The sequence below is a fragment of the Oryx dammah genome, unplaced genomic scaffold, assembly GCF_014754425.2.
Source record: "Oryx dammah isolate SB20612 unplaced genomic scaffold, SCBI_Odam_1.1 HiC_scaffold_4, whole genome shotgun sequence".
NCBI classification, from domain to species: Eukaryota; Metazoa; Chordata; class Mammalia; order Artiodactyla; family Bovidae; genus Oryx; species Oryx dammah.
This window is the reverse complement of record NW_024070188.1, coordinates 2,353,532-2,367,073: the sequence shown is the minus strand read 5'-3', so window position 1 is coordinate 2,367,073 and position 13,542 is coordinate 2,353,532. Positions and strand designations below refer to the sequence as shown.

Sequence of the window (13,542 nt, the reverse complement as noted above, 5' to 3'; positions counted from 1 at the left end):
CCCAGGGATTGAACCTGAGTCTCCTGTATTGCAGGCAGACGCTTTACCATCTGAGCCACCAGGGAACCCCAAAAGGGACGCTGTGGCTGCATGGGCCGGGAAGTCCTCAACAAATCTTGAGATTCCTGCATCTGCCAGGAGGTAGCCTTTCTTATTCATCTGATGAAGTTGCTGGGAACCTAAGAGTTTCCAACTTCTGGAGAGAACAGGGAGAAAGGAAAGATAAATGTTACAGTTTCACTTACAAACGTATAATTTATCAAATTGCTGTAAGCTATAATTAGCTTAGCTTGCCTTGTGGCTGAGATGGTAAAGAGTCTGCCTACAATGCGGGAGATCTGGGTTTGATCCCTGGGTCAGGAAGATCCTCTGGAGAAGGAAATGGCAACCCACTCCAGTACTCTTGCCTGGAAAATCCCATGGATGGAGGAGCCCGGTAGGGGTCCTGGGGTTGCAAAGAGTCGGACATGACTGAGTGACTTCACTTCACTTCATAATTAGCTTAAGGGGAAGGGTTTCCTCATAGCTGGTCACAATAAATACATTTGGTTCATAAGCAAAGCACAGTGATATATGTTTTTGAGACAAAGGGTTACATTTCAAATGATGTATTGACAGTTTATACAATCCATATCTGCGTGTACAAAATGATTAGTGGATCATCCTGACCCTTTACTAGAATAAGAGGAAAGGTATACTCCTGAGGAGGTCTGGCTAATGCGGATTCACAATACACACTAAAGGGGAAGGAAGAGGCTCAAATAAGCAGAGGAAATTTTTTATGTTCAAATTTTTGTCTTGTCATGAAATATGACTTTATTTCATCAATTCCCCTTCTTATATCATTAGTCTTTTAATGGAAAGCATTAGGTGAGTAAACATTTGGGCCCTCAATGCCAGGATTGTTGCTTACCTTCCAGGCAACAATCTTGCCTGGAAAATTCCATGGACTGAGGAGCCTGGTAGGCTACAGTCCATGGGGTCACAAAGAGTCGGACGTGACTGGGTGACTTCACTTTCACTTTGAGAAGAGAGGAATACATTCAAGTCTATAGGCTCTATCAGGCTCTATCATGTCCCTTCATGTTGCATCTTTATAGCTTGGTTCTTTCTTTCCTTTTAGGGTGTTATACTAGTGAGATGTTTGGCATGGACTAGTGGTAAATTCCAATTGTCCAATAGGACTTATGTCAGTGTTACCTCACATGTGCATTTTTCATGTTCATTAATTTTTTGAGAACTATGGATGTGATCAGCAGTTTCAAGCTTTTAGGTATCATTATTTTAATAGGAGTAGGTGATATACAGTGCAAAAGGCAAGAAACTATCACTTTACAAGTCACACCAACTGTAATCAAAATTGTCACTTGGAGTAACAATGTCATTAAACATTAAGCCAAGATTCTCCTGTGTGTGTGTGTGTTAGTTGCTCAGTTGTGTCCAACTCTTTGCAACCCCATGGACTGTAGCCCAAGAGGCTTCTCTGTCCATGGAATTCTCTAAGCAAAAATACTGGAGTAGGTAGCTATTCCAAACCATTTCCTCATATTTCCACTAAACTGGGAAAAGGATCATTCAGAACAGAAATTTGATTCTTCATATGTGTCATGAGTTACACCAGAAGACACAGCACGTATAAAAATCCAACATGCATTATGCATTATATCATCAGTTCCCCCATTTTGTAAGACCATTTTTCTCATCATAAAGACTTCAGAACTGGGCAAACTGTTGGCTTGATAGCTATCATTCAAAGTTTGCTCAGTAAATGTTAAAGCCACTATGTGATTAATGATATCTTCCATTCCAAGTGAAGGAATGAATATACTGGCCAAATGATCATACCATTGGAAAACTGATAGAAAATCAGCATGCAAATATCAAAGGCAGACTGACAAGCACTGGTTTCCAAGTCTACACACAGGGGACCTTGACCCCAAAAGAAACCAACTCTGCATCTTCCTAACCAACCTGGAGAGAGCCAAGGCCATAAACTTGTTCCACAAATCTACTGGTCCTTTTAGGAACTACCCAATATTTAACATCTGGTGAAAAGGAATATTTATGGCCAGGTTCAAAGCAGGATAAATTGGCCAAGTAAGAAGATCTCACTTAGTAATATTGGCAGTAATGGTAGCTTGCATGGTACTAGAGCTTCTTTCTTCTAAGCTAAAATGTCTAAGGGCCATTCAACTAGAACCTTGGAGAGGAGAAATCTACCAAGGTAACCTAGGAATACTGAATGCAGGTAATTGGCCACACGTCCACCAACTGGATTGATTTTTGAAATTTGCAAATGAGTGAGCCCAAGGAATAAATACATTTTGTTCATTAGTAAGATATGAACAAGTGTCAAAGTAATTAGTACATAGTCCTGGTCCAGTAACTTGGGTCAGCTCTCTAGTTCAGATGACGTCATCATTTTATCCTGGTCTGGTAGTGTTGGTCTAAGTTGAAACTGGGTGTCAGAAAAAGGAGTTGCAATTACACAGGCTCTTTAAGTTGGCTAAGCTGGAAATTTTTATAAGGAGTCTCAAAGGAAACTTTTAAGAGGCATCAAGGCTGGGAAAATCATGTCAAGGGCTTGCCATCACATTCTGCCTGCAATAGCTACAGACTGTCTTCTTTAGGTCCTCAAGATATCTTGCACCTCCCAGGAAGTGGCCTCTCTTATTCACCTGATAAGGCTGCTGGGAACCTAAGAGTTTTCAATTTCTGGAGAGAACAGCTAGAGAGAAAAGATAAATGTTACACTTACAAAGGCGTCATTTACCAAATTTTTGTAAGTCATAAATAACTCAAGGGAACGATTAAAAATCAGTAATATTTCAGATAAAAAACACAAAATATTATAACCATATTCATCATTTCCCTCCGTCCTATGTGACTAATTCTTGATCTTAATAGTCTGTTAACAGTTTTATGAAGCCATCAGGTTTTTCCATTAGAATTCTTTCATTTCTTACCCAGTTCAGCACTATGACCTAAAAGTTATCAGAAGCTTGTGTTTGTCATAAAGTTCTTTCTATGAATCTTCTTGAAGATCAAGTATTTGTGTTTTTTTTTTTTTCAAAAACATCAGTAAAACAATAACTATAAATGACAAAAGACTTGGCAAGGTTAGAAAGCTGATTACAATGTAATTGACAAAGATGGTTATTGCTGTGGCAAAAGACATATTAGGATAATAGTAGATTATTACTGCTAACATTTTACTAGGACACAATCAACTTTTATGAATTTCACACAATCTCTAGAACATTCATATCATGACGTTTACCTAATACAGCATAAGAAGGTTATTAGCACTCATTGGACAACGTTTTCCATGTAATTTGACACAGCAAATAAGACCAAATCTTATTGAGAAAACAAATCTTTTGAGGTGTTCCAGGGGCCCTTTAGAAAGTCACAAAGGTCAATGAAACTTCAATTAGAATCTGATCTTTGAGAAGTTTGCCAAAAATATCAAAAGATTTCAAAACACTTAGTCAATAAGATCAAAGGTCACTGTGGGACAATGCTTATTTTCTTAACCAAAGTAACAATAAGTAACAAAAGTCTACAAGCAATAAATGCTGGAGAGGGTGTGGAGAAAAGGGAACCCTCTTTTCTGTTGGTGGGAATGCAAACTAGTACAGACACTATGGAGAACAGTGTCTCCACTGTTCCTTAAAAAACTGGAAATAGAACTGTCTTATGACCCAGCAATCCCACTGCTGGGCATACACACCGAGGAAACCAGAATTGAAAGAGACATGTGTACCCCAAAGTTCATCGCAGCACTGTTTATAATAGCCAGGACATGGAAGCAACCTAGATGTCCATCAGCAGATGAATGGATAAGACAGCTGTAGTACATATACACAATGGACTATTCAGTTCAGTTCAATCGTGTCCGACTCTTTGCAACCCCATGAATCACAGCACACCAGGCCTCCCTGTCCATCACCAACTCCCGGAGTTCACTCAGACTCACATCCATCAAGTCGGTGATGCCATCCAGCCATCTCATCCTCTGTCGTCCCCTTCTCCTCCTGCCCCCAATCCCTTCCAGCATCAGAGTCTTTTCCAATGAGTCAACTCTTCTCATGAGGTGGCCAAAGTACTGGAGTTTCAGCTTTAGCATCATTCCTTCCGAAGAAATCCCAGGGCTAATCTCCTTCAGAATGGACTGGTTGGATTTCCTTGCAGTCCAAGGGACTCTCAAGAGTCTTCTCCAACACCACAGTTCAAAAGCATCAATTCTTCGGCGCTCAGCCTTCTTCACAGTCCAACTCTCACATCCATACACTACTACTGGAAAAACCATAGCCTTGACTAGACGGACCTTAGTCGGCAAAGTAATGTCTCTGCTTTTGAATATGCTATCTAGGTTGGTCATAACTTTTCTTCCAAGGAGTAAGCGTCTTTTAATTTCATGGTTGCAGTCACCATCTGCAGTGATTTTGGAGCCCCCCAAAATAAAGTCTGCCACTGTTTCCACTGTTTCCCCATCTATTTGCCATGAAGTGATGGGACTGGATGCCATGATCTTTGCTTTCTGAATGTTGAGCTTTAAGCCAACTTTTTCACTCTCTTTCACTTTCATCAAGAGGCTTTTTAGCTCCTCTTCACTTTCTGCCAGAAGGGTGGTGTCATCTGCATATCTGAGGTGATTGATATTTCTTCCGGCAATCTTGATTCCAGCGTGTGTTTCTTCCAGTCCAGCGTTTCTCATGATGTACTCTGCATATAAGTTAAATAAGCAGGGTGACAATATACAACCTTGACGTACTCCTTTTCCTATTTGGAACCAGTCTGTTGTTCCATGTTCAGTTCTAACTGTTGCTTCCTGACCTGCATACAGATTTCTCAATGGAGTATTACTCAGCCATTAAAAAGAATACATTTGAATCAGTTCTAATGAGGTGGGGAGCCGATTATGCAGAGTGAAGTAAGCCAGAAAGAAAAACACCAATACAGTATACTAACGCATATATATGGAATTTAGAAAGATGGTAATGATAGCCCTGTATGCGAGACAGCAAAAGAGACACAGATGTATAGAACAGTCTTTTGGACTCTGTGGGAGAGGGAGAGGGTGGGATGGTTTGGGAGAAAGGCACTGATACATGTACAATATCATATATGAAATGAATCACCAGTCCAGGTTGGATGCATGATACAGGATGCTTGGGGCTGGTGCACTGGGATGACCCAGAGGGATGGTATGGGGAGGGAGGGGGGAGGGAGGCTCCGGATGGGGAACACGTGTACACACGTGGCGGATTCATGCTGATGTATGGCAAAGCCAATACAATATTGTAAAGTAAGTAGCCTCCAATTAAAATAAATAAATTTATATTAAAAAAATTCAAAAGCTAATAAGTTATAACACATTACTTAAAAGGTAAGTAAATGTTACAATCTGTTATCTCATTTACATTTAATTTATTTAACACTTTCATCATATCAAGTTTTTTTTCTTGCTGGAAAATTTGATAACAGGAATAATAAAATCTTATTTGACTTCTAGTAGAACTTCCAGATGTACAAGCTGGATTTAGAAAAGGCAGAGGAACCAGAGCTCAAATTGCCAATATCTGCTGGATCATAGAGAAAGCAAGAAAATTTCAGAAAAACATCTATTTCTGCTTCACTGACTATGGTAAAGCCCTTGTGTAGATCACAACAAACTGGAAAATTCTTAAAGAGATGGGAATACCAGACTGCTTTATCTGCCTCCTGAGAAATCTATAGGCAGGTCAAGAAGCAAGAGTTAGAACCTGCCATGAAATAATGGACTGGATCAAAATTGGGAAAGAATACATGGCTGTATATTGTCACCCTGCTTATTTAATTTATATGCAGAGTAAATCATGTGAAATGCCAGGCTAGATGAATCACAAGCTGGAATCAGATTGCTGGGAGAAATATCAACAACCTCAGATATGCAGATGACATCAACCTAATGGCAGAAAGTGAAGAGAAACTAAAGAGCCTCTTGATGAAGGTGAAAGAAGAGAGTGGAAAAGCTAACTTAAAACTCAACATTCAAAAAACTAAGATCATGGCATCTGGTCCCATCACTTCATGGTAAATAGATGGGGAAACAGTGGAAACAGTAACAGATTATTTTCTTGGGCTCCAAAACGAAATCACTGTGGATGGTGACTGCAACCATGAAATGAAAAGAGGCTTGCTCTTTGGAGGAAAAGATATGATAAACCTCGACAGCATATTAAAAAGCAGACAGCACCTTGCTGACAAATGTCCATCTAGTCAAAGCTATGGTTTTTCTAGTAATCATGTATGGATGTGAGAGCTGGACCAGAAAGAAGGCTGAGAGCTGAAGCACCAATGCTTTCAAACTGTGGTGCTGGAGAAGACTCTTGAGTCCCTTGGACATCAAAGAGATTAAGCCAGTCAATCCTAAAGGAAATCAATCCTGAATATTCATTGCAAGGACTGATGCTGAAGCTCCAACACTTTGGCCACCTGATGTGAAGAGCCGACTCATTAAAAAAGACTCTGATACTGGGAAAGATTGAAGGCAGGAGGAGAAGGGGACAACGGAGAATGAGATGGTTGGATGGCATCACTGACTCAATGGACATGAGCTTGATCAAACTCTGGGAGACAGTGAAGGAAAGGGAGGTACAGCATGCTGCAGTGCAAGGGGTCGCAAAAAATCGGACGTGACTTAGTGACTGAACAACAACAGGAATAATAAAAGTATTATACTTAATGTTAATGACTCTAAAGACATCTCTATATTAATTAAACCAACAACTTAATTTCATTCATTAATCATTAATCTTAGATCTCATGACCCTGAAATTCATTGGGGTTAGTTTTTTAAATATTTCTGAGTATTTATATAAGTGCTTAATTTCCTTTAAGCCAATTAAATAGAGCTCTTTTACATATTAACATTGGCAATCTTACACACCTACAACACACACACATAATGATGTGGTGCTGCATAAAAAGCTAGGTGGGTAAAGCTACTATGATGGCAGAGCATAGTGGAGGAAAAGGAACTGGAACGATATCAAGGAGTCTGGAAAAGTCATTTCAACCATTTGGACCTCATCTGAAAAGATAAGTTTTAGATTAAAAATGTAAGAAAGCTTTCAGTTATACAAGTGTTGGCAAACCTCTCAGATTCAAGCTTGGGTGTCTAAGGTGCAGCCCAAACCAAGTCCTGAGACACCAGCGTGCATGGAGAAAGGTTTATTAGATTTGGCCAAAGTGAGAACAATAGAAGCAAGATTGCTTAGCTTCCTCATAACAAAGAAGCTAAGTTGGGGAATTTTATATGGTTAGGAAGCGAGAGAGAGGGAGTTTAGGGAACTGAGGGGGGGAATCTATGTTTCTTCAGTCTCAGAAAACCACTGGTACAACCAGACTTCTGGGTGCCAGCAACTGATCATATCTTATCCTTAAAGTCATCCATTTCTTCTGCAATACAAACTCATAAATTCTCCTTGTGACCCTGGTGTTATCTCCTCCTGCCTGACCAAGAAATAGAATTTCAGCAGCTAAAAGTTATATCATGAAAACAAGGGGTGCTGGGCAGGGAGCAAGGAGCCAAAATGTGTGAGCAAACAAGGCCTGCTGCTGCTAAGTCGCTTCAGTCATGTCCGACTCTATACGACTCCATAGATGGCAGCCCACCAGGCTCCTCCGTCCCTGGGATTCTCCAGGCAAGAATACTGGAGTGGGTTGCCATTTCCCTCTCCAGTGCATGAAAGTGAAAAGTGAAAGTGAAGTCCTCAGTTGTGTCTGACTCTTTGCAATCCCATGGATTGTAGCTCACCAGGCTCCTCCGTTCATGGGATTCTTCAGGCAAGAGTACTGAAGTGGGTTGCCATTGCCTTTCTGCAAACGAGGCCTAATCAGAATTTATTTACTCCAGTTGCTAAACGTTAGGGGGTACTAAAATCACAAGGGGACTGGCTAATCACAAGGGACCCAGCTAAAAAGAAGGGACCCAGCCACACAGGTCTATATTTCAGTCAAAATGGACTTTTTAATTAGAAAAGAAGAAACAAGAAGTTAATCTTTTCTACAAACAAAAACTAAAAAAAATAAAAACAGTATATCAGAAAAAATATATCATGATCACTCAGATCACTAGAATAACAACAACAGCAAAAAAAAAAAAAAAAACCCTGAAAGCAAATTACTTGACCAGTCTCACAAAATGCTGGAATACCAACCTGGTTAAAGTAGTGGTCCCCAATCTTTTTGGCAACAGAGATGGGTTTCGTGGAAGATAAGTTTTCCAGGGACAGAGGCGGGGGTAATGTGGGCAATGGGGAGCAGCAGATGAAGCTTCACTTGCCTGTCGCTCACCTCTTGCTGTGTGGCCTGGGTTCCTAATAGGCCATGGACTGGTATCAGTCTGCAGACCAGGGTTTGGGGATCTCTGACTTAAGGAACTATCACATTTTTAGTGGGTATAATGATGCAACCAGAAATGGGGAGAAAAAAACTTGCCTTATGTTTTATATTTTTGCATTATGTCCAATGTTGTTTATATATATTTACAAGCCAACAGACCCTGGAGAAAGAAATGGCAACCCACTCCAGGATTCTTGTCTGGAAAATCCCATGGACAGAGAAGCCTGGTGGGTTACACCCCATGGGGTCGCATACAACTGGACACGACTTAGCAACTAACACACACAAGCCAAAAGAACTTAGCAAAACATTTCTCCATTAGCTTTGATAGCTGAATCTTTTCCACTTGTGCCTGAGGTTGAAAGGACATTTACATAGATCAAAACAACATATAGATCAATTTATGTTACCAGTGCTATGCTAATTATTCGAGAGATAAATGTTGCTATATGAGCAAATGAGTTATCTGCCAGATAAATATTAGATTGGATCATCCCTTGAAATTTGTAGTCATTTTTTGAAAATGCATATGATTGTAAATTATGAGGCCCAAGCAATCTTTTAGTTCCCCTTCCCTTAGTTCACCTTCCAGAAGGCCTAACTATAGACAAAGCCTTAAAGAAAGTAAAGTTTGGGGACCTTTTTTTATTTTTTTTTAAGTGATGTGACTTACTCTTCTGTTTTGGATTTCAAAGATGCCAATTTAACATGGACTATATATAATTTAAAAATTCTTTTCTACAAATAAATACTTCCTGCAGAAAATTTGGAAAATACAAGATTGCAAAGAAGTAGAGGAAAAACATTCTCCATCCAGTCAGTGGAGGTTATTACCATTTACTTTTTATACTATATAGTTATACTACTTTAGTATTACGATTAAGTCACTTTTTGTAACGTATTTCCATGGGCCATTAAATCCTTGGTAGTTCTTCAGTGTCTGCACAAAATTTCATTTTATAATAATGCCATTCTTCGTTGAAGTTTCTTTAATTATCAAAAGTAAAATAAGAGCTATAGATTATTAGGATTGTTAAGTCTTTAATAAAAGACTTATTAAAGATGTGAATAGATGTTTTTCCAAAGAAGACACACAGATGGCCAACTGGCACATGAAAAGATGGTCAACATCACAAATCATCAGAGAAATGCATATCAAAACCATGAGATATCACCTCAAAACCAAATGAGATATCATATCACTGTCATACCTGACAGAATGTGATGTGCTGTGCTTAGTCACTCAGTTGTGTCTGATTCTTTGCGACCTGATGGATTGTAGCCCGCCATGCTCCTTTGTCCATGGGGATTTTCCAGGCAAGAATACTGGAGTGGGTTTCCAAGCCCTCCTCCAAGGGATCTTCCCAACTCAGGGATCGAACCCAGGTCCCCAACACTGCAGGTGGATTCTTTACCATCTGAGCCAACAAGGAAGCCCAAGAATACTGGAATGGGTAGCCTATGCCTTCTCCAATGGAACTTCCCAACCCAGGAATGAACTGGGGGTCTCCTGCATTACAGGTGGATTTTTTTACCAGCTGAGCTACCTGAGAAGTCACCCGTCAGAATGGTTTTCATCAATACCACAAATAATAAATGTTGGTAAGGATGTGGAGAAAAGGGAACTCTCGTGCACTTAGTAGGAATGTAAATTGGTGCATTCACTGTTGGAAAAAGTATGGACGGTTCTCAAAAAATTAAAAGTATAACTACCCTATGACCCAGTAATTCCACTCCTGAGTATTTATCTTCCCCAAATGAAAAACAGTAATTTGAAAAGCTATATGCACCCCAATTGCATATCAGCATTCCAGGTGGCACTAGTGATAAGAAGGAATCCTCTTGCCGGTGCAGCAGATGTTAAGAGACACTGGTTTGATCCCTGGGTCAGGAAGAGCCCCTGGAGAAGGGCAGGGCAATCCACTCCAGTATTCTTGCCTGGAGAATCCCATGGACAGAGGAGCCTGGTGGCTACAGTCTATACGACGGCAAAGAATGGGACATGAGATTAGCATGCATGGAAGCAAACTAAATGTCCATCAACAGACAAATGGAAAAGAGTTGATACACACACACACCACACAATGGAATACTACACAGCTACAGAAATGAATGAAAATTTGTCATCTGCAACAGCTTGGACGGACTTGGAAGTTACTATGCTAAGCAAAATAAGTCAGACTGAGAAAGTTTAAATACTGTACAATATCACTTGTATAATCTAAAAAAGTAGAACTAGTGACTATAACAAGAAAAGAGAGAACAAACTAGTTACCGGTGGGGAGAGGGAAAAGAGGAGGGGCAAGGTGGGGGCAGGGGGTTAAAATGTACCAATTATTAGGTGTACTTTACAGCACTGGGAATATCGCCAATGTTTTTTAATAACTATGAATGGGGCGTAACTTTTAAAAGTTGTGATTCATATTGTACAACAACTGCATCTCATTTTTTTAAAGACAAATCAATATGCAAAAGATAAACGTGGACATAGGATAGATGGTACAGAGTAGCCTGGAGATCATTAATGGTGGAAAAACAAGTCAGAGCAATTATAGGCATGATAACAGGGTAAACCCAGTCACATGATTTATTCCTGAGAACAAAAAGGTCACCATATACATCCCACTTAATGTTTATCCTCGCACTTGGAGTGGAGGTTTATTTCTTTAAGTAGACAAAGTCGTGGTTTTGTAACTCAAGCAAATATTGCCAATGCCACGAGGCTCAGGCGCTCTTTGTGTGGCCTTTCCAATGCTGCGCTCCCCTTCACAGAGGACCTCGAAGTAAAGGAAACACCTAGCTGGCTTGAAGCCATCCGCCCCTCGGCTGACGGAAGCAGTGCAGGCCGGGCGGACCCGTCAACCACCTGAAACATCCGTCGCCATGATACCAAAAAGAGCGGACAGGGGAGTGAAAACAGAAGCTTCCGGGAGCCGGGCGGACGACGCGCTTATGGCGCAAGCGCCGAGGCCTCTTCGCCCCACCCGCCCCAGGGCCGCGCATGCGCCAACGTAGCTTCACGCTCGGGATGGAAGCACTCACTTTGTCGTCACAGGGCAGATGACCGGGGTGCGTCCGCCTTTTCCCTCCCCCTTCCATCCTCCTCCCTTCCCCCCTCCCCTTGCCCCTCAGTCTTCTCCCTCCTTTCTCTCTCCCTCCCTCGGACGTCCCCCGCCAACCCTCGCTTCCGGTCGGCGGCGGTCTGCGGAAGGGTGTCCCGCCCCTTCCGCCTTTACAGCGGCGGCGGCGGCGGCGCCTGCGCGGCTTCTGTCAGGGGCAGCAGGCGGGTGCCCTGGGCCGTCCACCTGCGCGTTGCGGAGCCGCGCCCGGGGGGTCGATGGCGATGAACTATAACGCGAAGGATGAAGTGGACGGCGGGCCCCCGTGTCCTCCCGGGGGCACCGCGAAGACCCGGAGACCAGATAACACGGCCTTCAAACAGCAACGGCTGCCGGCTTGGCAGCCCATCCTGACGGCTGGCACGGTGCTGCCCACCTTCTTCATCATCGGCCTCATCTTCATCCCCATTGGCATCGGCATCTTCGTCACCTCCAACAACATCCGCGAGGTCGAGGTGAGCGGAGGGGAGGCGGCGGCCGTGCGCCTTGGCGCCGCCGGGGAGCGGGGTCCCTCCTTCCTGGGGTGCAGCGGGGCGGGCGGGCCCTGCCCTTGCCCACCTTCTGCCCTCCTCAGTTTCCTCTTTCTTTTCCCACGGGTTTTTCTGAACGTGCGGTTTTGCCGGCGCTTTCTCTCGCTGTTTGTCCAGTTGGGGGATGACTCTTTGTAATGCAGAGCGTGGGTCAGGGGAAGAACGCCCCTTTGATGGGCGGTTTGTGTGGTTTTGAACCTCTAACGGAGGTTAAAAAGGGGGAAAAAAAGAAAAGGAGAAGTGGAAAGAAGTTATATGGAGATCAAACTCCAGCAGAGTTGACACGGTCAGAGTGTCACTTATCCGCGTGGGGATTATCCCGGGTCACGGAGATCAACACCTTGGCCGTTGTTGGGGAAAGGACCCAGTGTCTTAGAGGCAATGATGATTTTTATGTAAAGAAGTTGCCATGTGGCAGATCACGTATTAGGACCTGCGACCGAAGTGTGTACAGTACTTTTCACGTTGAACTCACAGATGCTTTTACTTACAGGGCGTATTACCGGTAAAAGGTAACTTGACGCTTCAATTCCGGTTTTACTTTTAGGGTACATTGATTAATAATCATGCCCTACATTCGCCCTCGGCCCCCCTCAACCCTCCCCACCCCGCCAGATTTTAAACTGAAAAAAAAAAAAAAAAAGTCTGTGACCACAGAATTATTTCCTGAACGTGTTACTGTTATAAGACATGATAGAGAAACTTGGGGAAACATCTTGACTTCCGTCAGAGAAACCATCATCGTAATATAGTATCTTCATACATCTGCAGTGGTGAAGATAGGTTGGTACAGAATGTAAATACTTTGTGTACATATCCAGTATTAAACATCTGCTCATCCTCTTTTCTTGACTATCTGAGGGTATTTTTTATCTGTTTGAAAGGGGAGGAACGGGTACAAAATTCTCTTGATTTTTTTTCTGTTCTATCAGTTATGTCATTTTTTTCCCCCTTTTTAATTATACTAAATACTTTAAAATGTAGGCTTGCAATTTAATAGGGCTTTCAAAACAACTTTATTTCAATGGCAGGAATAGGCATACTTTCCAATTTAACTAACAGTGTTACCTGTAAAAGCAGAATCGTATTTTTAATTGTACAACGTGTACATTTCTGTGTTAGTAATACGAGTGTATAGCATAGTTTTAAAATCTTTTACTGAAAGTTCATTTTCAGTTAATAATGAAGTATCACAGTATATTTTTTCAGTCTAATGTTCTGTTTTATCATTTTTATCTCCTAGTAGCCCTTCAAATGTAGTCCTTAGTGTTCTCCCAACTGTATTGTGCTGTGCTGTGCTGTGCTTAGTCGCTCAGTCATGTCCAACTCTTTGAGACCCCATGGACTGTAGCCCGCCAGACTCCTCTGTTCGTGGAGATTCTCCAAGGCAAGACCACTGGAGTGGGTTGCCATGCCCTCCTCCGGGGGATCTTCCCAACCCAGGGATCGAACCCAGGTGTCCCTCATCGCAGGCGGATTCTTTTACTGTCTGAGTCGCCAGG

General features: G+C 42.1%; 1 protein-coding gene across 1 annotated transcript in view; it reads left to right on the top strand.

Annotated features, from left to right (window-relative positions):
• Positions 1–11,576: 11,576 nt before the first annotated feature.
• Positions 11,577–13,542, top strand: part of TMEM30A (transmembrane protein 30A) — a 39,349-nt gene continuing 37,383 nt past the window's right edge. The window contains exon 1 of the mRNA XM_040239050.1: positions 11,577–11,965. Coding sequence (XP_040094984.1) covers positions 11,729–11,965 — 237 coding nt within the window. The 5' untranslated portion in view covers positions 11,577–11,728. The remainder of the gene's footprint in view (positions 11,966–13,542) is intronic.